The sequence below is a fragment of the Pygocentrus nattereri genome, chromosome 3, assembly GCF_015220715.1.
Source record: "Pygocentrus nattereri isolate fPygNat1 chromosome 3, fPygNat1.pri, whole genome shotgun sequence".
Taxonomy (NCBI): Eukaryota; Metazoa; Chordata; class Actinopteri; order Characiformes; family Serrasalmidae; genus Pygocentrus; species Pygocentrus nattereri.
Window position 1 is genome coordinate 15,281,700 of NC_051213.1, and position 24,507 is coordinate 15,306,206.

The window sequence follows — 24,507 nt, forward strand, 5'->3', positions numbered from 1 at the left end:
TCAGTTTGCTGCAGCCTCTCTTGGATGCAAGGTGCTGTCAACTCAATTCAACTAGTTATTTTTCCAAACAAAATCTTTATTGGTAGATCAGATATAGAAGACACACACATACATACCAAGAAAAAAATATCAAGAGGACCATACATCGTGAACATAAATCATGAAAAATGAGGAGTTGGGATAACTGATACAGATTAAGTCTGGCACCATTACACCAGTGAATGTGAACTCTTGGGTGAGATTAAATAAGGGTAGGCAATATGACTATTGTTATTGTATCTGCTCTTTTAAGTATAGTGTAGATGTCTTCAGTACCCAAAGAATATTGACCAACTGCATGATGTTACAAAGACAGTGCAACCTAGTGCTGTTTAACTGGATTTAGTGCAGTGCAGTATGAGACATTAAGTAACTTTTTGATAGCTGTTGCACTACTAGTGCTTTTTGTCTGTTCCAACTTCAACAAAAGTTGAGTATTGTGATGTTTCTGCCATATTGCCCACCCCTAAGATTTCTACAGCTCAACTATATAAAAAAGGTTGCTTGGTCAGCCCTCACTGTATCCTAAAATCCTCCTGAACTTAACCCTGGATCTAAATCACTTGCATCAAGCTGTGGTTTTCCATCAAACATTCTTTTTAGTCCCAAGACCAGGCTTACTTTGTATCAAGAAAACCAAACGGAGAGGTCTTAAAATCAGTGCACAGTAACAGAGGAAAGGCATGCAACTAAATCATAATAATGGTTTGTCTGCGTGTTGATTTAGATAAACAAAAAGAAACTTATCAAACCATTAATTTGCCTGTTAAAGCCTTACTGTACTTACTCATTGATCTTAAAAGCTTATTCTAAAATAGATTATTTTATGATATAGGATCAGCTCATCAGTTCATTGCGTATAAACTAATATTTTGCCCTGACAGTACAGAACTGTGCTAGTTCGGCACAGAGGAAAAATAGGCAATACCTGACATATTCCATAAAGCCTGGCGATTCGTTGCGTTAAAATGTTCATAAAACTATTACACCTTGCTGGCTGTGACCAGCTTGGTGAAGTGACAGTGAGTCTGTGCAAAGCTCTTCAGAGAAGCAAACTTAGAACAAATAAATAGTAATCCCAAAAGCAATCAGTCACTCTGCTTTGACTCTAACCTCATGTAATGTCATTTTAATGACTATCATCTGCTCTTGTCATTGCTTATGGGTAATGTGAGCTTTAAATGTCCTTAGCGCAGAGATAGTGAAGAGCTATTTAACTGATTGCCTACAGATAGATGCTCACATGTGGCTAAGAGTTAACGGCAGCGGTTATGAGGTGAGAGGCAAGAAAATTAGATTAAATGGAACAGAGGTGAGTATTTCTTCCTCTCTTGCTGGATCTAGTCAAAGTTGAGCACGTTGCCGTCAAAATGGGTGAGCACGTGCTTCTCAAAAAGTTGCTGATCACAGTCGAGGGGGAACTGCTCACTGCACATGGGGCACACCTTCCAGTGACTCTCCACATGCTCTTCAAACTTTGACTGGTCATAATGTGGCGGGAAGATCACCTCGCACAGCGGACAGCGCTTCTGCAGCTCCTGACTGTAAACATTTATAAAAAAAAAAACAAAGTTGACATGAAAAAAATTCATATAACTGAAAAAGATAAAAAGGACATGGAAAGGGAACCAGAGAAAAGAGCAACGTAAAACAGAAAGGGGTGTTTGTGTGTAGTAAGCTGTTTTGATGATGCTGAAGCACCAGGCGAGTGAAGCAGTAAAAGAGCATCTGTGTGTTAGGCGATGTGGGTGGCCTCTGTAGTTAATCCAATTACAAACAAATCTTCTGCAGACCTCAGCAGCATGACAGAATTCCTCACTTTCTATGCGATACAAAAGCAGTAGAGAAGGGTGTGTGAGGTAACGGGTGCGCACCATACCTGGAGTCAAAGCAGAAGGGCATTTGTCCGTCATTGAGGAAGTTAGTGGGTGGGTCGCTGACTGTAGACTGGTCATTAGCTTGCTGAAATGAGAGCACATAGGAAATGAACACACCACCAATGTTTTTTTAACGGAAACCTGCAGAATGTGAAAGTGTTCCTTCAGTGACACACTATTGCCTAGCTGTAGCATGTCACACATGCCCTTAGTAGGATGAGTACACAAATGTTCTGATAGCCAAAATGATAGGAAACAGGAAAATGGAAAGTATTCTTGGAATATTGCAGATAATTAGAACTGATTATTTAATGTCCTACGTATCAGTACATATCACTTCTCACCCATGTACTGATACACATGTAATCTCCAGTGTTAATCATTTTCATTCCTTTAAACTTAGCAGTTTCTGCCATTAGCAGGACTGCCATTACCTTTACCTTCCACTCTACCATGCTTTGTAACAGTGCTCCCCAAGTGCCTTCTTTCCAGGACATATGCATTGAGGTTGTGTTTGTATCAAAATACAATAACTGGTCAAAATATTCTTAAAGTTTTTAAGCTGCCATTCCACTTTTACTCAACATATTTTCCATCAACAAGCTCAGTACCATACCACAATAAAAGAATGAACAATGCAAAAGTTTAAACTGTCACATGACTGGGATGAACTCACTGTGCTTGGCTGTTCCTCGGGCTCTTCCAGACCATCAGGTCGGCTAAGGTTGCGTGCGGGCTGGCTGCAGACCACATTACTATCCCAGGACGGAGGCCCTGCAGGGGGCAATCTCGGTGCCTGCTCATCAGAGAACTCCCCATCTGCACTGTCTGAATTGAGAAACATGAATATGAAAATGAGTGATGTATCCCGATCTAAAGTCTTTCCCATTTAGAAATGTATTGAGCTGTGACGTATGTGGACAAGACACTGACCCCTGGTTTCAGATGAGTAAGGATTCCCAAACATCAGATCAGTAGGACGCTGGGCCACCAGGAGAGGAGAGGGGGCATCTTGCTGATATGGCAAGGGGTACTGCAGAAAAACTGGTTGCACATCCAAACTACCACCATCATCCTCTTCTTCCTCACGGCTAGCACTTCTCTGCATCTCCTAATACAAAAAGACACTTTCATTAAACGTTTGACAAAGAATTACATCAAAAGTATTACTCAGCAACTCTTGCCAAGACAATACATCTTAACACACCACTCAAATGTTAATTATTCTTTTACTTAGTACAGCCAGGCAATAAAACAGCTAAAGAAAAGCTTAAGATAAGGCCGAGAGCTTTTTACTGACAGTTGTTCCGATTTCCTTTGTTTCCCTCCTCTCTCCATCTTTAGCGCCAGACAATACATCATCCGCCACAGTATTTTAGCTACAGCAGCGTGGACGTACTAGCCACCCTCACACAAACAGTTTAATTAGCCTCTTAATTAAAAACTCCTCTGCCTGTTCAAAGGGATGCAGAACTCGGCCTTTTATTGAAGTTTTCAGCAGGCGCCAATTTCATTTACAGTCGCAACCTCAAATTGGATCATTTTGCTTGCTGAAGCGTCAAGCTCTACACTCTAGGTACCTCTCAGCAGTTTTTAAATTTTTTTTTCCAGGCTGCTGTGCATCCCTCTGTGGTCCAGAGTAATTGAATGGAAAATAAGGCCTTGCTGGCTCTGCTGGCCCAATTAGAGAGATACGTTAAACCCAAACCAGACCCTGGGAGGGGGGAAAAAAAGCCAAGCATTCCAGGGGCATTTTTAGATTGGCACAACTCTATGAAGGAAAAATCCGCACCCCTTCCAATTTCTCCTTCTCTTTGGATAAAGCGGCAAGACTGTCCTTTAGCTCCTTCAGCTCCCGGCCCTTGGCTGCTAACTGGCTCTGTGTGATGAAAAGAATGGAAATGCATTAGTAAAGAGCATATCACATGGGCTTCACATTTGGTTGGGGAGTAGAAATATCAGCGGAGAAATACTAAGCAGCATTTTTTCCAGTCTGTGAAGGCAGATCAAACCTGGACATGGCCTTGCCTTGACTATTTCTCTCATTCCTTGTTCAGCTGTCTTCATCGCTCATGTAAACAGCAGTAAAAGCCTGTCTCCTACCTCATAAGAGCACTGGAAGAGCCCTGAGTCACAGCAGATATAAACAGCCAAGAGAAGAAGTCAAGGCTGAACTGCCCCAACACTTTGTATTAACAAGCCAACTAAGAGTAAGACTTTTCTATTGGTTTCTATTTCTACTGGTCAGTAAAAGTGACAGTCGCTTTACACAAAAGAACTGGTCAATTAAAAAACAAAAAAAAAAGCTATTGTCTCAGATGCTCATTCTCTCATTATATATGCCATGATGTTGTTCTTTGCCTAGAGTGCTGCTCTACACAAACACACTGCAAGGGAAGCCTTCTCTGAACAGCACTTTCAGCTTATTCATTGATCTTTGATTGAGCTGCTGTTTGGGAACGTCTCATGAAACTACAGCAAGCCTGTCTACATTCCAAAATACATTCTCACAAAGTCACATCAGGCTACTGATGTTGGCAGTTGTCACCAGAATTCACCCTGTTGCGCTGTGCTGTTGCATAACTTTATGGAGATACCAGATGCAGTTTGCCATGTCTGTGTCAACTTTACAATGTAAAAAGCCTACATGAATTTGTAGAACTGGTCACCAAACTATACCTCTATAAAATAATTCATACTAAAGAAAGCTTTTCAAAGCTGATTGTTAAATGCTGGAATAAGAAATAACAAGGAAACTGGCAAAACGAGAACACAAAGATTTTAATGTATTGTGTTTTTTTTTCTTCTTTCCGGAGTGGTCAACTTAGACACAGGAACAGTAGTAGGTGCTGACCTTGTAACGATCCTCCTCGGCAGCCAGCTGCAGTTTCAAGCCCTCGTTTATCTTCACCTGCTCCTTCCACTTCAGCTCCAGTTTGGCCAGCTCATCCATCAACATGCTGTTGCGCTCCTTCTCCTCCTGGAGGAGAGTACAGAATCTTTATACGGCACTACAGCTTACAGGCCACATTCATAACACAAGTTGCTTCTTGTTTGACTATGATCGTAAATCTGTGGTTTTAATTCAATGTAGCTTGATGCACTAGCTAAGGGGTTGGCAAACTTTTTCATGACAAGACCAATATGTAGAAACTTTGTTGGTCTTGAGACCCACCAAAAAGTCCTTGTTTCCTTAAGCTTTCAGTCCACCTTTACTCAATATTATTGTTCTTTCAATCAACAAACAGAATAGCATGCCATGATAAAATAATAAAACTTGCAAAGGCCTACCTCATTACACTTAGTGAGATTGTAGACTAGAAAAACTACAAAAAAATAAAACAGTAGCAGAAATATACTCTGATTACTGCTACTCTCAGCATCACAGGTGCATTGCTGCAAAATAAAAAAGTGACTAAACAATTTTTTTTCTACATTTAGCAGCAAATGCTTCATAACCCACATTTCCCCACACCGTGCATGTCACGTATTGAACATGAATTCAAGATTGAATCTAATTACAGGAAATCACGTGATCAGCTAATTCATACAGAAAATACCAACTTACACTCAACATCTGTTTGCACTTCCTGTACTTGTCACTCTTGTCAGACATCTCCTTATTAACCCCCTTCAGCTTGCCATGGATGATGGCATCCAAAACACTGTCTGATGAACCTGGGCTTCCTGTCACACAGAGACCAAAAGAGTTGCAGTTTTCTAGTCATTACTAGGCCTAATTTTTAAATTCCAGTCAGGAGTCAGTCAGGACTATGGGCCAAAAAAAAACTTACACTGATTACACTGATTCAAGGGCAGCAATCAAAAGTGCAAACACATAGACCAATAAATTACTAAGTCATAGATCCAAATGCTTACTGGGATCAAACAGAAGGTGTTTAGCTTGGCTAAAAGAATGCTTACCTGGCACAGATGCCTCAGGGCTTGCAGACAGAGGACCAGCTGCTCCATCTGAACCAGGACTTCTTTTTATCTGAAATAATATAAAGGAGGGCTTTCCAGTTACCATGTGACAATCTACTGTGAGTGAAACCTTTTGTATTATAGTTACATGCAAACGTTAGGGCATCCCTGGTCAAATGATGTGTTTCGTTGATATTCTAAGTGAAATTAAGAAAACATATCCTCTACCTAGAACACACTTTGGTACATTTATAGGTATATATTTGGTACATATGTTTATTTTCTCAAATTAACCTATTGGGGGTGGGGATTTATAGCACACTATATTTAATTAGTGCAATAAAAATAGCATCCTACTATACTACATACTGCAAAAACTGCATTACATACTGTGCATCACATGTTATGTCTTCATAGTTGTATAAAGAACAGTATCCAGCTGTTACGTGTGAGCACCTTGTGCGTGTTTTCTCTCTCCCCCTCTCGCTCGTTAGCTCTCTTTTCTCTCCTCTTTTCTGCACCAGTCAGTCTATCTTTCACCTTATAGGTGGATCGGGGTGTTATTCATCATCCTACGATGCTCATCACTTACTGACCAATCAGAGGGCATGTCCAGACCAAGAGAGAGGCGGGAATTCGAGTTCAAAAGCTGCATGGCGGCACTTGTTCGTGAGCCTTTGGCTCACTTGTTGTTGTGTTCATGCTGTGCTGCTTGATTAGATAACGCTGTTTTGTGAAGTCGCTTGTGCCCCAGTTTAGCTCTTTGCTATTACATGTATATGTTATCGTTATATGTATTGCTGTTGTCATTTTTAACCGTTTGGTATTGGTTGTTTTTACTTGTCTCCCCTTTCTCCCCACTGTGTTTGAGCTGGTTTCCTGCTGGGAGGAAAAAACGGTTTAGAACGTGCACGCACTTACACTGCCACACGCAGGTAGTCTGAGTGTCTAGACACACTAGTTTAGAGGCGGGTACCACCCCCTGTACTTTTGGTCTAGTTTAGCTAGAGTAGTAGTCAGCTCTTTTATTTTGCTAGTTAGACAAGATACAAAAATACAAGCTAGTGTAGTTCTTTTGTTATTTTCTTTTCTTTGGTGCTGTCTGTGTTCTCCCCCAGGCTGGTCCAGTTCTTCAACATCCTAGTTTGTTGTCTTGGTGTTTTGTAATCATTTGTGTCCATTTTATACGGTTGTGTATGAATGTTGATGTCCTTGAATTAAATCTGTTTTCTGTATACTCCGGTTTCCTCACTGGTTGGCCATCTCCACCCAATCACACCGCACATGTTACTGTCCTCACACTCTCCCCTGAACTGTAGCCTTTTGTGGGAACGTAACACCAGCATACAACAAAATCTGTGTATATATTGCATACTGCATGTTAGTCTTCAAAGTAGTATAAAAAGCACAGTATCCAGTATACGACAAAATCTTTGTGCCATACTACATGAAATGGGTGCGACTAAACTGTTAACGTTCAGGCCTGAGCCATTTAGACTGATCTCAAAACCCGCCCTATTTTCCTCAGCCTAGCAAGCTTTTTTTAAGGTCAAATCTTTAGCAACATGTGTGGATATATTTTGGTCAAGAGATGCCTCCTGATTTCCGAAAGATAACATGACAGAGCGGAGAGTTTTGCTTTCTTCCCATCTTTAAAGCCAAAAATACTTTTTAAAAAATGACAGCTTTGGGTTAGTCTCTGTGCCTTCCAAACACACCTGTTTTCCTCTTTCTATAGGCCAGTCACTTTCTTTTAATTATATTCGTAGTTAGTAATATGAGCTAGTTTGACTGAATAATAAGTAGCGTGACTCCATTTCTTTTTTTAAACACAGCCCATGTTTAATTTTTTTCAATACTTTAAACTCAGCAAAAAGCAGAAAGTGTGCACTAAAATTTGCAGTACAATGCCACAAATTTGTTCTCTGTATAAAACGTTACATTTTTTTCACTTAGAAAATCGACAATACATATAACTTGACTAGGGGGTTCAAACTTTTGCATAGAACTGTATATTAATGTAAGCAATGTGGCACTGGAGTACTCATAAATATTTCAGGAGAAATGTAGGTGAAATGTAAAAACACAGTAATACAGTACATTCTTTGAGCAATGAGCATCACTGCCACTAAATAAGCATTGCCTGACGCTTTCTCTGGAAATTTACTGCCCTACTTTACGGAGAATATTTGTACTTTTACAAATTTTATACAATATTTTTAAACTACACAAACAACACAATACCTCTAAAGATCTTCATTAGCCAAGACAGGTTGATTAAATTAGAGTTGGAAACGGCAGATCTCCAGAGTCAGGTTAGACAAAACCAAGTTAGACAGCATAGTGAAGACGTAGGTTAGCTCACCCCTTGCTGCTCAGAGAGCTTGACCACCTGTTTCTGCAGTTTCTGACAGTCCTTGTATTTTTCTTTATAATGTTCTGCAGCCATCTGCAGTCTGAGCTTCAGATCTTCTACTTCCCTCTGCAGCTCAGCCACAGCCAAAACCTCAGATTCCTTACACTGCTGAAATACAGACACTTCACCTTACTGTACATGCATTCAGATTCAATAACCTCACTAAATGGAGATGGAGAATGAGATATAATGAGATTCCAGTATTACTTGGGTCACTGTTAACAGTGTGTTACGCTGTCTTATATAGTTCTCAGATACTGGTATTAGCAAGTGATCCAGAGTGTTGATAGATATTAAACAAGATCCTCTAGTACACTTACAGCTTCTTGCTTGGCAGAGTTCCTCATCTCCTCCAGCTGTTTTTCCAGATGGTTACACTCAGCTCGCGCTTCAGCCTGGCCCTGCCTAAGAGAGTCAGCCTCAAGCCGGGCCCGATACAGCTCGGCCATGCCCCGGTCCCGCGCACTGGATGAATCCCGCAACTCTGCAGATAGCATGGCAACTTGCTGCTGAGTGGCCTGCAACTGCTCTTCTTTTTGCCTCAGTTGCTCTCGCAAGGTCTTGCTTTCTCCCTATGAGCGTATACAAACACACGCAGATATGAACATACATTAGGGGTGGGCATCTCTAGGTACTGTGCCAGTAAAATATCTTTGAGACAGGACGCTGTATCTTGGTTCCAGAGTGTCCAATACAGAACAAAAGCCCTGGTTCTCGATGACCGAGTATGGATGCAAATCCTTGGCAATAAAAATGCAAGTGTTTGTAATTCACTTCCGAAAATGGGTGGAAACATATAATATGGTTTCTCATGTTTATCATTTCCAAAATACTTTAGTTTAAGGTGACGCAACTTAACATATTCATATTGTGTGGCTCTTGTCCAGGTCCTCTTCCCTTCAACTTAATAGAAGCCAAAGTGCTTCCATACGCTAGCTCAGGGGACTTGGATGTTTAGGTACAGATAAAACAATCCTCTTTTGCAGTAAAATAAAGCTCTGCTGATCATTCAACACCATTTTCACAGTAAATCATCTTAAATGCTGTTAATTCACAACTTATAACCCTATAGGATGGCTTGCAGACTGCAGGTCACATAACAATTCAGATCATCTCGCCTAGCTAGTATCTAACGAAAAGGCAAAGAGACAGATTTAAGACGAACATTTGGAGACAAATGCATTTTTTTTGTTCATTAATTTATTTTGCACTTAGGGTCTTCCATAATCACTACTACCAAACTACTTTTAATGCCTTGATTATTCTTGATTATTTAATAATTTCAGAAAGTCTACAATCTACACTGTATGTCTGCAGACACTTGTTCATCTAAAGTTTCTTACAAAATCAAGGGTCTTTACAGCAGTAATAGCCCTTACTCTAATTGGAATGCTTTACAAAGCATGTTTCTGCTGTGAAGATTTGATTGCATTCCGTCACCTGAGAATTAGTGGGGTCAGGTACTGACACTGGAAGGTTAGTTTTGGCTCACAAAACATGAAACAGCACTTTAGCTCATCCCAAAAGGTATTGGATAGGGATCTACCACTCCAGAGACTGCAGTCCCTCTGCTCCACAGCGCAGTGCTGAGAAACTTGTATGCCTCTAGTTAGCACTTGATTTGGACCTTAGGCTTAGGCGCAGCTGCTCCAGAGCATCTCATTCTATTAGCAATGCTTTTCTATGGAGAGGACTCAACCCATGTGTGCATTTAAACACCTGGGTCAATAATGGGTAACTCGTAAGTAGCTGAACACACTCATTTGAAAGGGTGTCTGGACACTTTTGGACAAACAGTGTAGCTCCTAATACACAGCACGATATTTAGGATAAGTGGTCAGCGTATATTACCGATGGGGAGCTGTTGGCCAAAAGCTGGCGGTGCTGCTTTTCTTTCTCTGCCAGGCAAGCTTTGGCCCGAGCCAGCTCCTCTTTTAGCTGGGCAATGGTGTTCTCTTTATTCACGTCCACTGATCTCAACATTTGCAGCTCTGCACTCAACTTAGTGTTCTCCAGCTCCCGGTTCTTCAGGTGAATCTAAGTGATACACAAACATATACACACATACTCACGAACAGACAAATCATTATAAGAGACCCACTGGGTTCACAAGACTTCACTGTCCTGGCACTTGAGCAGAAACACTCAGTAATTATCACCAGCCTGCATTTCCGCTTTGCTGGGAAATGTGCTGCCTAACTCTAATTATAACAGCAATAAGAGAGAAACAGCAGCGCTAGGCTAACCCCCACTGCCAGAGGCAAAAGAAAGGAGGTGTGGGGCAGCCTCTACTTCCGTAGTTACAGCTCCATGTCACACCTAGTTTCTGGGCCTACCACAAAAACGCAGGAGAGACAGGGAGAGCTTCCTGAGTGCACAGAGCCTGGCCTGTTCACAGAGAGCAGTTTTTTTTTTTTAAAGGGAGGGGATGCACAACCTATACAAAGGTCTGTTCAAAGAATATAACAGGTTGAATTTATTACATTTGAGTGAAATGGATTACTATGTTCCCTTTTGTTCACCTGAAAATAATTCCAAATAATCAAATCAATCTATTAAACACAGATAGTGATTTTAAGTGGGGCCTTAACACTTCACATTTAAAAATAAAGGAAGTGGTGGTACCTTGTAAAGCTCTTTCTCATCCTTCTCATTCTTCAGCTGAGACTCCAGTGCCTCCTTCTCTAGAGTGAGCTTCTTCACCCGATCTTTGAGGCTGTCCATCAGAACATCAAGAAATTTATCATGCATGCTTATATCACCCAATAAAACTTCAAGTAATTTTTGGTAATTTGAGCAAAAACAAAAAAATAGGAACACAGATTGAAGACCATGCTGAAAATTGCTGTGAGGCAGATAATAATGGCAGCATGTCTCCAACTCTATGGGGAGGAAAAAACGTACCAGTCCAGCTCAGTCTCTTTTTGCAATCCTTTCTGAGTGACCCCAATCAAGTCCTCTTCCAGCTGCAGCAGCCGTGCTGTGTTTTCTTCCATCCTCTTCTTCACCTCTTCTCTTTCCTCCTGCAGGCTCTGAGAGGAGAGCTGCAATTCCTAAGTTAAATACCAACAGAGAAAAAGCTAATGCAGATCATCCAGTAAAAAAAAAAAAAAAAAAAAAATCTAGGAAACCAAACTAGAAAACATACCAATGTTTTCCTTGATGCAAATGCAATATCAAAAGCCATTTTTTAAACTCTTTTTAAACACTATATTTTAAAAACATAACCAGAGAATAACACTAAACTGTAAGGAGCTGAATCTTTTTAGCTCCTACACAAACCTGGGGAAAGACCTATCAGATTTAGCAGTAAGATCTCCCAAAAAGCCATTCCTGCCAAATTCCCCTCTACAGTATGCTTTTATGAGCAATTTTTTTTTGGAATTATTGTAGCAGCACATAAAACAACATATAAAAGTGCAGTCATAAAATTAACAGCCGCAAACGGGTAGGCACACTCATCTTAACTCAGTTTTCCCCCAGTGCTCATACACATCCTTCTAAAAAACTCTTCCATTCAGAAAGCCACCCAACAGCAGTGATACTAATGGCATTCGTGTCACTCATGAATTATGCTTTTTTATGATGTGGAGGAGACCCTGCAGACTGTGTAAAGCCTCACACTAGGGGGTGCTGACAGACTGCACTAGATTTGTACTCAACACTTGTACATAAATTCCACAAGAGGGAAAATGAACAATAATTGGTGCAAATGCACAAGCCAATCACTTCTTGATCTGATGTGACAAAACCTAGTATGATGTAAAGCTGTGAAAAGGCCCTAATCAAAGATTTGACACACTATGTACAACAACTCTTGGCAAAACAAAGTGAGCCTACCTTAACATAACACAATAAACAGAATGTGAAATTTGGTCATTTAACTGTCCCCTTGGTGTCCATCAATATTCATACAAGTTGGAGTTCTACTATCTTTGGAGGAGGACAAATAAAGGGATTTGATGTCTCACCTGCACTTCTCTCCTAAGCTGGGCACCACTCTCTCGTTCCTGCTCATACTCCTTCTGCAGTCTGTCCTTTTCCTTCAGCAGATCATCTCTCTCCTTCTGCAAGAGCTCCATGCTCTTCAGGAGTTCCTCCTTCTCAAGACGTACCTCCTCCATCTTTTGCTGACAAACAACGCAAAATAAAACTCAGAAGGTGGCTAATAATTCCATCTGAGCAGACATGGTGACTTAACATACACTTTGTTCAATGTAGACACTGCACAACACTTAGTTGTACAGTGAGACGCTGCACTCAGGTTAGTATGAATGCTGCCTGAGACACTAACAAGAGTTATGAGCAGGTGCCAAGCAGTATTTGCTTTCCGATAGCATAGCCAAGTGTTCTCTAGATAACCAAAACAGTAATTCACCTCCAGGTAGCTAGCCTTGGTGGTGACGACCAGGATGTCTGATCCACCCTCATCCTCCACAGTCAGCAGCTCTTCTTCAGTGGGGCTTTTAGCACGGAACTGAAATGGGGTACTGGCCCCACGGATCTCTCCTTTATGAGTTACATAACAGAACTGGTAGAACTCTCCATCATCGTTGGGAACATAGTAGCCTGTAATAATATGTTTTTAAAACATTATAGTCAGAGAAGGGAAGTTTAGGCCGATTATGATTTTGCTAAATACGTACAGACCTTACTGACTTTTTTGCGTTAAGTTTTTTTAATATATATTTGTATTACTGTTGAATCTCTTTTCTGTATTGTTTTCCTTGCAAACTGTAATTATGTGAACCAAAACAACAAACTTATGAAGTACAAAGACACACTTTGATAGCCATCAATGTGTTGTGGTCATGAGATAAATTTGCAGAACTCTATATTTTGCAAAGTACATATATTTAATAATTATAAAAAGAAAAGAAAAAACTGCTGTTTTTCATTGTAATAAGAAAGAAAAACATGCACATAGATACATCTCCAAACCTGACTGAGTTGCTGTAATGAGATTTTAGACACTTGAACTGGAAAATATTACTAAAATATTCATTTAAAAACCACTCACGTCCTTTAGTTATTCAATTAGGGATCATTGTTTTGTACAAAAAAAAAAGTTTAGTCATTTTTGTGTTTCTTGGATCCCAGTATTCGATGTGTTTGTGAAAATAGCCCAGTCAATTATTGTGTTGGACTAGGTGTGTTAAGGCATGGAATCATCAAAACTGTGCAGTACTGTAAGTCTCCAGAAGCAGGATTAAGAAATGATGCACTAGGGTATAAAAAAAAATTCACTGCTGTGTCAAACAATGATTATCATATGAAACATTTTAGTAGCTTCCAAACAACACCCCATTTTATAATCCACATGTGCAAACTTTAGTTGCATAATTTTAGTTTTCTTTTACCCTAATACTTTTTGGGCACAGCAGTTAAGTGAACTTCCTCTCATGCTTTTTTCCAAAGACATAAACTACTGCATTAAAACTGGCCCATGAACACTTGGGCTCTTTAATAGGGGGCCCCCAGTGTTTCATATTTTACTGCATTTGTCATTTGGCTATTAAAACTTGAAGGAAGGTTTTTTCTGTTTGAATGTTGTGTTACCTTGAAAGACCACTGATCTGTTGACTGCAGTGCCCTCTGAATAGCTGTCTGGTAGAGGAGACCACAAGAAGGTGTAGTAGTCACGAGCTGTGCTCCAGCCAACCTATTAAGGACAGGTTTCATAAACAAGCAAGCACACAACAAACCAAACTGAAATGGGTATGCAAATGGTATAATTCTACAATGTTGTCTGGGTATGACATTCAACGCAATCCGTTCAGGAAATCTGCAATTCAAAGAAATACCTTACAACAGTTTTATCAACTGTTCCTTCCCACTACAAAGCCCATAAAGAGAACAGGATTTGACAACCTAATTCTATAAAGTGATTTAAGTGTTTATATACGCTGCTGCACACAGATGCAGTCTAATTCAAAGACGATAAATTCAGTGTTCAGATGGTCATGGTCTAACCCACTGCCAGACTCGCTTGTTTACATTGCTGTTAGGCTTTTCAGCACCAAAACCAAAGGGAAACGTTCCAAAATGTGCGCACATGCATGAACTCTGTAAGAGTTACAGTGAAATGAATGAAACATAGCTCTTCCTGGCTGCCACTGTTGTGCCAAACCCTCATGAATATGTTCGGTTGAGGAAGCATGGCTACAACTCAGCCTTGACAGGAAGAAGAAAATAGGTGAAAATTTTACACATACTTCAAAATGGAAACAAAAATGTAATTATATGAATTTTATGTGTTGTTAACTGATGGCTGATGAGGGGGTGTACAGAAAATACAGCCATAACTTCAGCACTCTGCCATAAAGCTGTCAAACAAAATCAGCCTCACTTTGGACTGACTGTGTTTTGGAACGTGCACACGCACACACTCTAAACAAGCCTGCTCTCTACTATCACAGTTCACAAAGAAAACCAACAGCAGAAGTGGTGAGGCAACAAATCTGAACATACACACACAAATTCAAAAATACAGTTAGTGCTGAACAGTCATATTTAAAATCCACTCTCACTCTGCCCTTCTCCACAATACTGAGAATGTTGCTGTAATTCCTGAACTGTGTGCAGGAGCGTAGCCTGGGGTACTGGAGCTATAAAGAGCAGGAAGTCATTAAAGGCAGTGTCATTACTGCACACTGGACACAGCTCACTCATTAGGCCTTTTTGGAGTTAAGGAGGGCGGAACCAAACCCCTCCATGCTTCTCATTTAGGCCTCGCAGCCAAGGAGAACTAAAATGGCTGATCAGCAGGCATGCAAGAAGAGAATCTAATATTAAATACTAAGCACAGGCATTGCTTCAGATTATGATGTACTAACATTATGTTGTTAATAGAACAAAACCTTGCATCTCCATAAAAGAAACTTTAGAGGATAAGGGGAAAAAAAATACACACTAACTTTCAATGTAAGTAACATAAAGTAACAAGAGCAAGTTACTATAGGTTAATAAAGCAGATTAGGCTTAAATCACATTTCTTCCAAGAGGGGGAAATCCCCTTCAAATGAAGACTGCGAAGTCCATGAGGGGTATTTTGTGTAGCCTTACTTATGAACTGGTACCCATTACAAACTAGCTGTAGAACAAGGAAGTATGCAAAATATAATTAACTATAAGAGGTGTTATGTACATTTATACTCTTTTTCTTCCAATATAGGGGGCTGTGAGACAACATTTATTGTAAATTCAATACCCTGGGATTTCACGTTAGAAAAAAAAGATTCTTATACGAGTCATACTGACAAAGTGGAGCGGTTCCACCGTTCTAATAACAAAAACAATTTATGGCATTCCTAAAACAGACAGCCACAAAAAGAAAAAGAAAAACTCCCTTGCACTGTGCCAAAATTCATTTATGCTGTATGTTTTTAAATAAATTTAAATAAATAAAGTTAACTTTATTTGCCCTCTAAAAATGACTTTAGTTAATTATGCTTTTATCAGCCAGCATGGCCTTGTTTTGGCAATGGGACATTAGGGAAATCCATGGGTACTGGAACTTTCCAGTCTGCAACTGCCAGTATTCGAACACTGAAATCTCATCAGATATTCACTATACTGCATCAATGAAAATTAGAGTTAAAAAAATTAAATAAGTAAAAAAAAAAAAAAAAATCTGTGAAATGTCATTGTTTTAATAGGGCTATAAGATAGTTTAGTTGTATTGAGCAAATATACAGTATTATGGGGGATCTATTATGCTTCCCTTGGTTCTCCCTTTTCCTTTAATATATTATACAGCCTTTTATGCATGTAAACAGTCTGCAAAGTTACAAAGCTCCAGGTACACACCAGAGGGAGTAACTCTCCCACAGAAACCACTTTTCTCCTCTGCCTGAAACGCCTCGTTGGAATTCCAGCCCTTTTCCTTTGTTACAAGATGATGTAATCTCAACACAATCCTTAATGGCTGCCAACTGGCAGGCTATAGGAAAAATGTGTTTTTATAACATTGAAGCATGAAAACATGAATCATGAATCACAGTACATATATCTTGAAGTATGTGTATTGTGGCACCCCTAACATATTCAGATGTTATCTGTAGAGACTTAATGTCCCTATAAACCATCCCTTTTTACGTTAGACATGCGTCCTGGAGGCTTTGGGGGTGACTTCAATACGTATATGTGAAGTGCAATCAAAGCCCAAAGAAACATCAGTCCCTTCCAAGCTAGCTTGGTGTGCATGAATTTTGAAATACATCACAGCTGCCGCCCTTAAGTTTGACTGTAAAAGACACACTTGTTCTTTATTACCTTTGCAAATGTTTAAGGGAACCAAATCAGGGAAATGAATTTCATATATGAAAACTCCCAGAAAGATGAACACAAACAGTTACTGTTATTCTGTTACTGACTGAAAGGATGTGGTAAACAGAATGTTGGCTGCAAAGTAAACTCTTTGAGGGTAATCACCTGGGAACAGCTACACAACTGAGGGAAAGTTTCTAGCCCTCAGTCACATGCACACATACATCAGAGCTATCTATCTGCAGCAGTGGGAAGAACATATATCAGGGCACACTACTGATCACCGTTTCCACTCTGACAGCATAATTATAAAGCACTGTCCGCCTTCTTCACTCTCATGGCGTGTCCCAACACTCCAAACATGACGTTCTCAGCTTTTCAAATTAGGTCTTCTGCAAGCAATCCATTTTCAAACAGCTACAGGCTGCATTGTGCAAGCTCAAACATAAATATTTCCTTGGCATTTTGCCAGTGGACAATGTGGCATGACACAGTAGGGTGACAAATATGTGATCCTATATTCTGTCATTAATTTCACTGCCAAGTGACCAACAACACAACTAAAGCTGCCTTTGAACTGCATTGTACGGCTCAACTCTACTCACTTTTGGTACCATCTACTTTGTTTTTCACTGCAGATATAGCACTCTCTCAGTGCAGCTGATCGTCATAGTGATGCCTCATGAAACTGCTAAGATGTGGAGACAAATTTTGTTCAGAAAAGGTAGCAGCAAGACAAAACACTGCTTAAAAAAAGAGTTTGGGAAATACTACATCAGTGTAAAGGCGATGAGACGATTCTGGTTGCTCGATTCTCTCCAACTAGACAGTAGTCTGCAGCGTTTCTACTTCACCTTAAAGTATTGGCTCAGTTGCCTGGAACCTCAACAGAGGTGATACCAAAAACAGTACTTAGTACCAGGTGGCAGGTACCAGCTTTGCCTAATGGAAAGCCAAAAAGAGAGGAGAGAGGAGTAGAGCCGAGCCATTACCATGCAGTGAAAAAGCGGCTTACGTGCTAATGCTGAATTTGGTTACCCCTCTTCCCAACAGTACTAGGTGTGCCACAAAACTCCTCCTACTTTCAATGGTACATTTTACCATGGGAAACATGCACATAAATTAGATCTGGATTCAGATTAGTAACTGAATAACACTAACTGCACTACTGGGAGGAAAAGTGGCATTACATTGCCAAGTGCATATCAATATCAAAAATCTTGACATGAAAATGTGACATGACACTTTTGAATTTGAGGTTTGAACTGTTTGTGCCACACAACAGTAAGAAAAAGATGGAAAGTTCTCTTCAGGTGCCGCAAAGCAAGTACAATGCTACCACCATGGAAATGTCTCATCAGTGATTTCACTGAAGCACAGGTAGTTTCAACTCCTCCCCTGAACACCAGGTGGCAACAACACCCTACTGGCAGCCCACAACCATAACATAGCTTCAGGCAAGTGACTCATGGATCAGGTATCCATCTTGCCATTGTCTAGGGTGTTTGGCATGGCACCCGCTCGTCTGTCAGCAAAGCTGTGGCCATGTGAAGGATTTACGGGCTGTGGGCTCTTCCTCCCCAGGTTTAGCTCCTGCGTCAGGCAGTCTGTGTTCACTGTAGAGGAACAGAGGAACATATCTCCCTCCAGGCCATTGCAGAACACTGTAAGCCAAGAACAGGCTTCAAGGGCAACTCGAATCACGATTCTTCATAGTGCTTAATCACTTCAAGACAAAGTAGCTGTTCCAAAGTCATCAAAATAACTTCTCCACAGGAAAATAAATCAATTGCTTTTTTTTTTAATAAACCTTTTTTCAAAGCAATTTGTCTCCATCTTTTTTGCTCATTTCTTAAACTACTCTGGCCTATAAAGAACGACAGGAAAGCAATTTCAGTGATCATAAAAGTCTTTCCATTAATCAAAATTTTTCAGCATCAATTTTCTTTGAAGCCGTTTAGCTTAATTCTAAAGGGCTGGATCCTGCACTGTGTTTCACAGTGGGTTAATCCCATGACTCTTAATAAAGAACACTGCCTGCCTCACAACATAGCTGCAAAGAACCAGAAGCCCGCCTGACAGCTCGTTGTAAAACAGTTTCACCAAACAGACACACATACACACCCCAAGAGCCCTTAAAATGGATCTTTGATCTCTTGAGACCACAACCCAGACACCAAATCTTGACAGTCACCATTCTTCCTTCCACTTCAGCAACTATTAAGCTCTTTTCTCTCAAGCAGTGGTCCCCTTAATATTGCTGATGTCGTTTCTTTTGTTTTTTTGGCCTTAAACAGCAATGGCAGGGGGAACTCCAACAGGCAAAGCAAGCCAAAACACCCACAATTCCAACACTCATAACTCACTCCAACATGCTCCCACGGCCTTCAAGCTACAGTAGCTCGGCTCTCTGTGTCTCTTGGTGTCTCTCCGTGTCTCTCTCCCTGTGTCTCTCTATGTCTCCCTGTGTCTCCCTGTGTCACTCACTTGCTCCAACAGCAGTCTAAAATGATGCACTGCAAACTGCCACACATGCATCAAAGGTAAAAAATGAGCACCAAAGAGTAATTCTGCCAAAAGTTAAATATATTGCCAAAAGTATTCACTCACCCATCCAAATCACTGACTTCAGGTGTTCCAATCAAACCATGCAGACTGCTTCTACAAACATTTGTGAAAGAATAGGTCGCTCTCAGGAGCTCAGTGAATTCCAGCGTAGTACCGTGATAGGATGCCACCTGTGCAAGTCCAGTTGTGAAATTTCCTCGCTACTAAATATTCCACAGTCAACTGTCAGTGGTATTATAATAAAGCGGAATAGATTGGGAACGAATAGCAACTCAGCCACAAAGTGGTAGGCCACGTTAAATGATGGATGCTGGGTGAATAGTGCACAGAGGTTGCCAACAATTGCTATAGACCTCCAAACTTCATATGGCCTTCAGATTAGCTCAAGAAAAGAGCATACAGAGCTTCATGGAATGGGTTTCCATGGCTGAGCAGCTGCATCCTAGGCTTGCATCACCAAGCACAATGCAAAGCGTTGAATTCAGTGGGGTAAAGCATGTCCCCACTGGAGCACTGGAGACAAATTCTCTGGAGTGATGAATCATGCTTCTCCGTCTGACAATCTGATGGACGAGTCTAGGTTTGGCGGTTGCCAGGAGAACAGTACTTGTCTGACTGCATTGTGCCAAGTGTACAGCCTGGTGGAGGGGAGGATTATGGTGTGGGGTTGTTTTTCAAGAGTTGGGCTCAGCCCCTTAGAGATTTTGGACAATTTCATGCTCCCAAATTTGTGGGAACATTTTGGGGATGGCCCCTTCCTGTTCCAACATGACTACGCACCCGTGTATGAAACAAGGTCCATAAAGACATGGATGAGCAAGTTTGAGGTGGAAGAACTTGACTGACCTGCGCAGAGCTCAACCCGACCTTAACCCGACAGAACACCTTTGGTGTGAATTAGAGTGGAGACTGCGAGCCAGGCCTTCTCGTCCAACAGTGTCTGACCTCACAAATGCGCTTCTGGAACAATGGTCAAAAATTCCCATAAACACACTCCTTCCCTTGTGGAAAGCCTTCCTAGAAGAGTTGAAGCTGCTATAGCTGCAAAAGGTGGGCCGACATCATATTAAACCCTATGGATTTAAAATGGGATGTCAAGTTTATATCCGTGTGAAGGCAGATGAGCGAATACTTTTGGCAATATAGTGTAGCTGAAGCTTGTTGTTTTCAAACTCAACAGCCAGACAAATTCAGGACTCCCTTAGCTTTTCCATCAAAATCTTTGTCCCCAAAACAGACTAGGCTGGAACGCCCAATTGATGAGGCTAACTTAGCTGGAATGAACGACTGTTATGGACGAATGTTAGCTGCATTCCAAAAGACAGACTGAAGCAGAGAAAGCTACATGTTTAAAAAAGATGGTTCTTCAAGGGTTCTTTAGTAAAGACAATGGTTCTATATAGAGCCAAAAACACTTAAAGAACCAACCGCCTGTATGCTTAAAGGGTTCTTTACATCATGAAATGATTTTTGAGACTGATAGAGAACATACTGTATATGGTTCTGCAAAGAACCTTTTTGAAAAGGGTTTTATATAGCATCAAAAAGGGTTCTTCTATTATTACTACTATGTCGAGCTTATAACAATAGAAGAACCCATCTTGGTGCTATACGGAACCCTTTTCTTGATGAATGAAAAATGTACCTGCACAGTGCCTTTTTTCCTTGACTGTGTGCCTAACATTGCCATTGTTGGACTGACTCCCTCAAACCCACTTCAGCACTATGCTAACTAACTGACTGAAACAACAGCAGAAATTGTTCATTACATACAGGCATCTAATAGGACCTCTGGCTTACAGTCACTTTATTGAGCATGCTTTCTTTCCTGTCATAAGGGATTCACTTGCAGTAGTTAGGTTAATCAATCAATCTGTCAAACTCCATTTCTGTCTCCTTATACACTACTATGTACACTGTCTGGCCAAAGGTATGTGGACACCTGACCAACAAACCTGTATGAGCTTATTGGACGTACCATTCCTAAACCGTGAACATTAATATGCATCAGTCTTCTATATCTTCACATTCCAGCTCTGGAAAACCACAACTATGTTCAATCTTGGATAAAGTTGCTGGTCTAGATCAGCCACTTTCAAATCACTTTCAGTTCTTTCATTTTTCTTAGTTTGTCTGGCAGTGCAAGGAATCAAAAGAAGAGGTGGAACTATTTTGGAATTATTTTCTCTGCCATTTTTACAACCAATTTACACCATGCCAATATATACGGTGTGGACAAGCAACATGGCAGGCAAAGACACCACCTTAACTGAATTTTGGTTGAATTTAGACGAATTGTCCATGATGAGTTCCAAAGTGGGCATAAAGCAGTTTCAGTACTGTACTGAATGAAGACTGATTTCAAGATTCATATCCGTGTTTAACATTTATAAGCCATACCACTGATGATGGTGTCAATCAGACAAATATTTTATTAAAAAACACTGGGGTTTACCTTGAATATACCAACCCAGTCCTTGGGATGGGGTTTAATGAACTGCGTGAGCGTGTAGTGGCACTCCAGAGCAGCATGGGGCAGATAGCTCTTCCCCACATTCTGGAAGATGACGTGGGCAAAGTTAGATGTTTCCATGGCGCTGCTTACTAATGTCCCTTCCTGGAATAAGGCCATCTGTCAGTCAGCAGCTGGGCCTGTGAGAGAACAACACCAATCAGGAGAAATGAAAGAGCACAGAGGTTAATTTCAAGCTTAGCACTTCCCCATATTACACCATGAAGCAGGCCATGGCCATAAACACAACAGACTTCCCTGAAATTTTTCTCATGAGTAAATTTGTTAAAATGCATTTAGTTTTATATACCATGTTTCAATGTTTCAATTCATGGCAGGGACTTACTTTCTCTTTACTGGTTTTACAACAAGAACGGCCTACATGTCAAAGTCAAGAAATTGACTCTCCCTTGACAAAGTGACAAAGACGCTCCCTTTTTTGTGAAGACAGCTGATACTACACAAGTGTAAAAACATTCTAACAGATAAGACAATGAAAGGTTCAAATTTAAATGGAAACACGTTCACATGTTGGTGACTCAGCAGTTACTGATGTTTGGGAGGGGTGAGCACAGGATTTCTTAAGGAGTTTTTTTTTCGGGCCTATCTAGTTGTGAACCGTTGAAGAAGCAGAGATATGCACTTTATTTTGTCATCATGGTAATCCACAGCCAGGGGAAATTTTCAGGAAGATAGGATGACTTATGGCAGACATAAACACGCTCTGTTGGCAATCAACACACTGCTGTTCTAAAGATAATTTTAATGAAAATTAAATTTTAAAAATACCACTTGTGCTGGTTTTATCAATTGAGCAACAACCACAAGTAACGTGACTGTGTATCACAGCAGATAAAAAAACAGTTCCCATGTCTAACATGCATTTGATTAACTGATAGCATCACTGTGAATATCCACACTGTTGAAACAGGAACTTCCTGTTGGTTACTAACAAGAGCACATAGACAAGATGTCATGGATGTTTTTAGATTTCTTTCTCTCTATGTATCTCCTTTAAATACACATCAGTGCTATGACATGTGTCATAACTCTGTTTGCATTCAGAAGTATTGATAATTTAAAAACAAATGAGATTAACCACTCACAATTTAGCTTTGCTAGATTTAACAATAATGAATAACTGATGCAATCCTGCAGTCTGCTTAAACTTAATATTAGACAACTAAATTGATTTACCTACTAACATGAAATTTCCTTATATACACTCTTGAAAAAGATGATTCTTTAAGGATTCTTTAGTAAAAGCAACAGTTGTAGTTAGAACCATGAGTTCAATATAGAATCATGTCATGTTTAAATGGTTTTTTACATGGTGAAATGGTTCTTCTGATCGATGTATGTGTTGAATGTGATTTTTTTCTATTCTATTTTCTATTTTTTCCTTCTTGAAAATGGCTCTATATAGCACCAAATAGAGATCATCTATTGTTACAAACTTGACATCGTAACAATAGATTAACTCTTTTTGGATGCTACATAGAACCATATACAACACATTCGCCATCAAGCTGAAGAACAATCTGAATTTCACCATGCAAAGAACCATTTAAGCATGAAATGGTTCTTTATGGAGCTAGTGGTTCTAAATAGAACCTCACCTTCCCAAATAACACTTGAAGAGCCACCTTTTTAAGAGTGTAGCTCACTACGGGACAGCCAAAAACAGTAACGTGTGCAGAAAAAAGTGGCTTAATGGTCAACAAAGTTTAAAAAACAGTTAACACCGGAGCTATGGGTTAATTATTCTAATTAACAAGTGACTTCTCTATTTTTTAATTCTAATGAACGGTGTCGAACAACGTATCTAGCCAATTATTTATCGCTGTAGGTAACAGTTAGTTAGTTAAGTAGTTAACTCATATCTACTAAAGTACAAAGTACCTCGCAAACCTAGCTGCTAAAGTGGGCTAGCTAGCTTGGCTAACTTAGCTGGCGTTAGCTAAACAATAACAAACGAACAGACAGCAGTCAGTGAAAACCAGAGACGTGACACAATCTATACACAGATGAAAATGACTATTAAACTCGTGAAGGACCCCAATATCTCGACACTGTGGTTGGGAAATATTGAATAACCTGGTTTACTGAGAGCTAAAACTCGAATTACGCCGCTAGCATTAGCGTTAGCTTTTGCTAGCGATCTATTGTTTTGGTTAGTTGTTTGCTCTTATTAACAGCGAATTCGGCTCCATCCAAACACATTCTGAAATCCATTCTGTACTACAGAGACATATTTTTGTGCTGTGGAGAATGGACACGGTGTTACTGTAGAGGTAAATAAACGCCGGCCTACCTCATGCTGTACGTTCAGCAGTCAGAAATCCTCCACTTTGCTGTTGACGCACTTTACTCCGCACAGTCAACAGTGAGCGAAGAAGAGGCGTCATTTCCGCACACGCACTGGAAACGCTGACCTTCAATGTTTTGAATTGAAAACATGGGAATTTTTTAGGGCAGTTTACAGAAAGCAAATATGCCGCTTCTTCGAAAGCAGTATTAGAATACTGTTATAGACAAGATGTAGAAAAGGGGGAAAGCCCAGTTAGTTCTTCGTGTCAAGTGTCATATTTCTAACAAAAGAGGTTAATGTCACAGGGTGTAGTTCGGTTTCGGGATTTGTTTGGATTCTGTAAATGCTGAAGTCTGAAAGTCTGAAAAGACTGGAAAAGCTTGTGAACACTGTTCTGTTCTCTTAGAGGTTTAGCTTGCTACTTCATCTGCATAGACCATAGTCAGGAACTTCCTTCAACTTCTGAAAGACTTCATACAGAATTGCAAGGGTCAGCCAAATAAAAACATGGCTACGTCTCTCAAAGTGAGCCTGAAATTTAAACTGACCTTCCCTGGATCGGCACCCTCATTCCACTAGTAGTGAACTATAT

At 40.3% G+C, this 24,507-nt stretch overlaps 1 protein-coding gene across 3 annotated transcripts; it reads right to left on the reverse strand.

Annotated features, from left to right (window-relative positions):
• Positions 1–55: 55 nt before the first annotated feature.
• Positions 56–24,072, reverse strand: tax1bp1b (Tax1 (human T-cell leukemia virus type I) binding protein 1b). Of its 3 annotated transcripts, none has more exons than XM_017721078.2 (18): positions 23,919–24,072; positions 21,548–21,744; positions 13,816–13,918; positions 12,635–12,825; positions 12,228–12,380; positions 11,161–11,309; positions 10,882–10,972; positions 10,108–10,293; positions 8,577–8,828; positions 8,206–8,364; positions 5,841–5,910; positions 5,485–5,603; positions 4,771–4,896; positions 3,709–3,795; positions 2,850–3,027; positions 2,593–2,744; positions 1,919–2,001; positions 56–1,581 (listed from the first exon to the last, which is right to left on the reverse strand). In XM_017721078.2, exons 2-18 carry the CDS (start codon positions 21,722–21,724, stop codon positions 1,380–1,382), a joined length of 2,478 nt encoding a protein of 825 aa, XP_017576567.1. In that variant the 5' UTR covers positions 21,725–21,744; positions 23,919–24,072; the 3' UTR covers positions 56–1,379. The 3 variants fall into 3 exon arrangements, with proteins under 3 accessions (XP_017576567.1, XP_017576566.1, XP_017576565.1); XM_017721077.2 differs by having other exon boundaries at positions 8,206–8,361; positions 12,228–12,386; XM_017721076.2 differs by having other exon boundaries at positions 12,228–12,386.
• Between the last annotated feature and the right edge of the window lie 435 nt (positions 24,073–24,507).

What these genes read in the sequence shown, in the direction of transcription:
- tax1bp1b (XM_017721076.2), bottom strand. Translation starts at nt 21,724, where the DNA reads ATGGCCTTATTCCAGGAAGGGACATTAGTAAGCAGCGCCATGGAAACA. An exon ending in AAAGAGACTGAGCTGGACTG is followed by an intron (nt 10,973 to 11,160) that starts GTACGTTTTTTC and finishes TCTGATGGACAG; the next exon opens with CCTCAAAGATCGGGTGAAGA. An exon ending in AGTGCAAACAGATGTTGAGT is followed by an intron (nt 4,897 to 5,484) that starts GTAAGTTGGTAT and finishes ACTCTCCTCCAG; the next exon opens with GAGGAGAAGGAGCGCAACAG.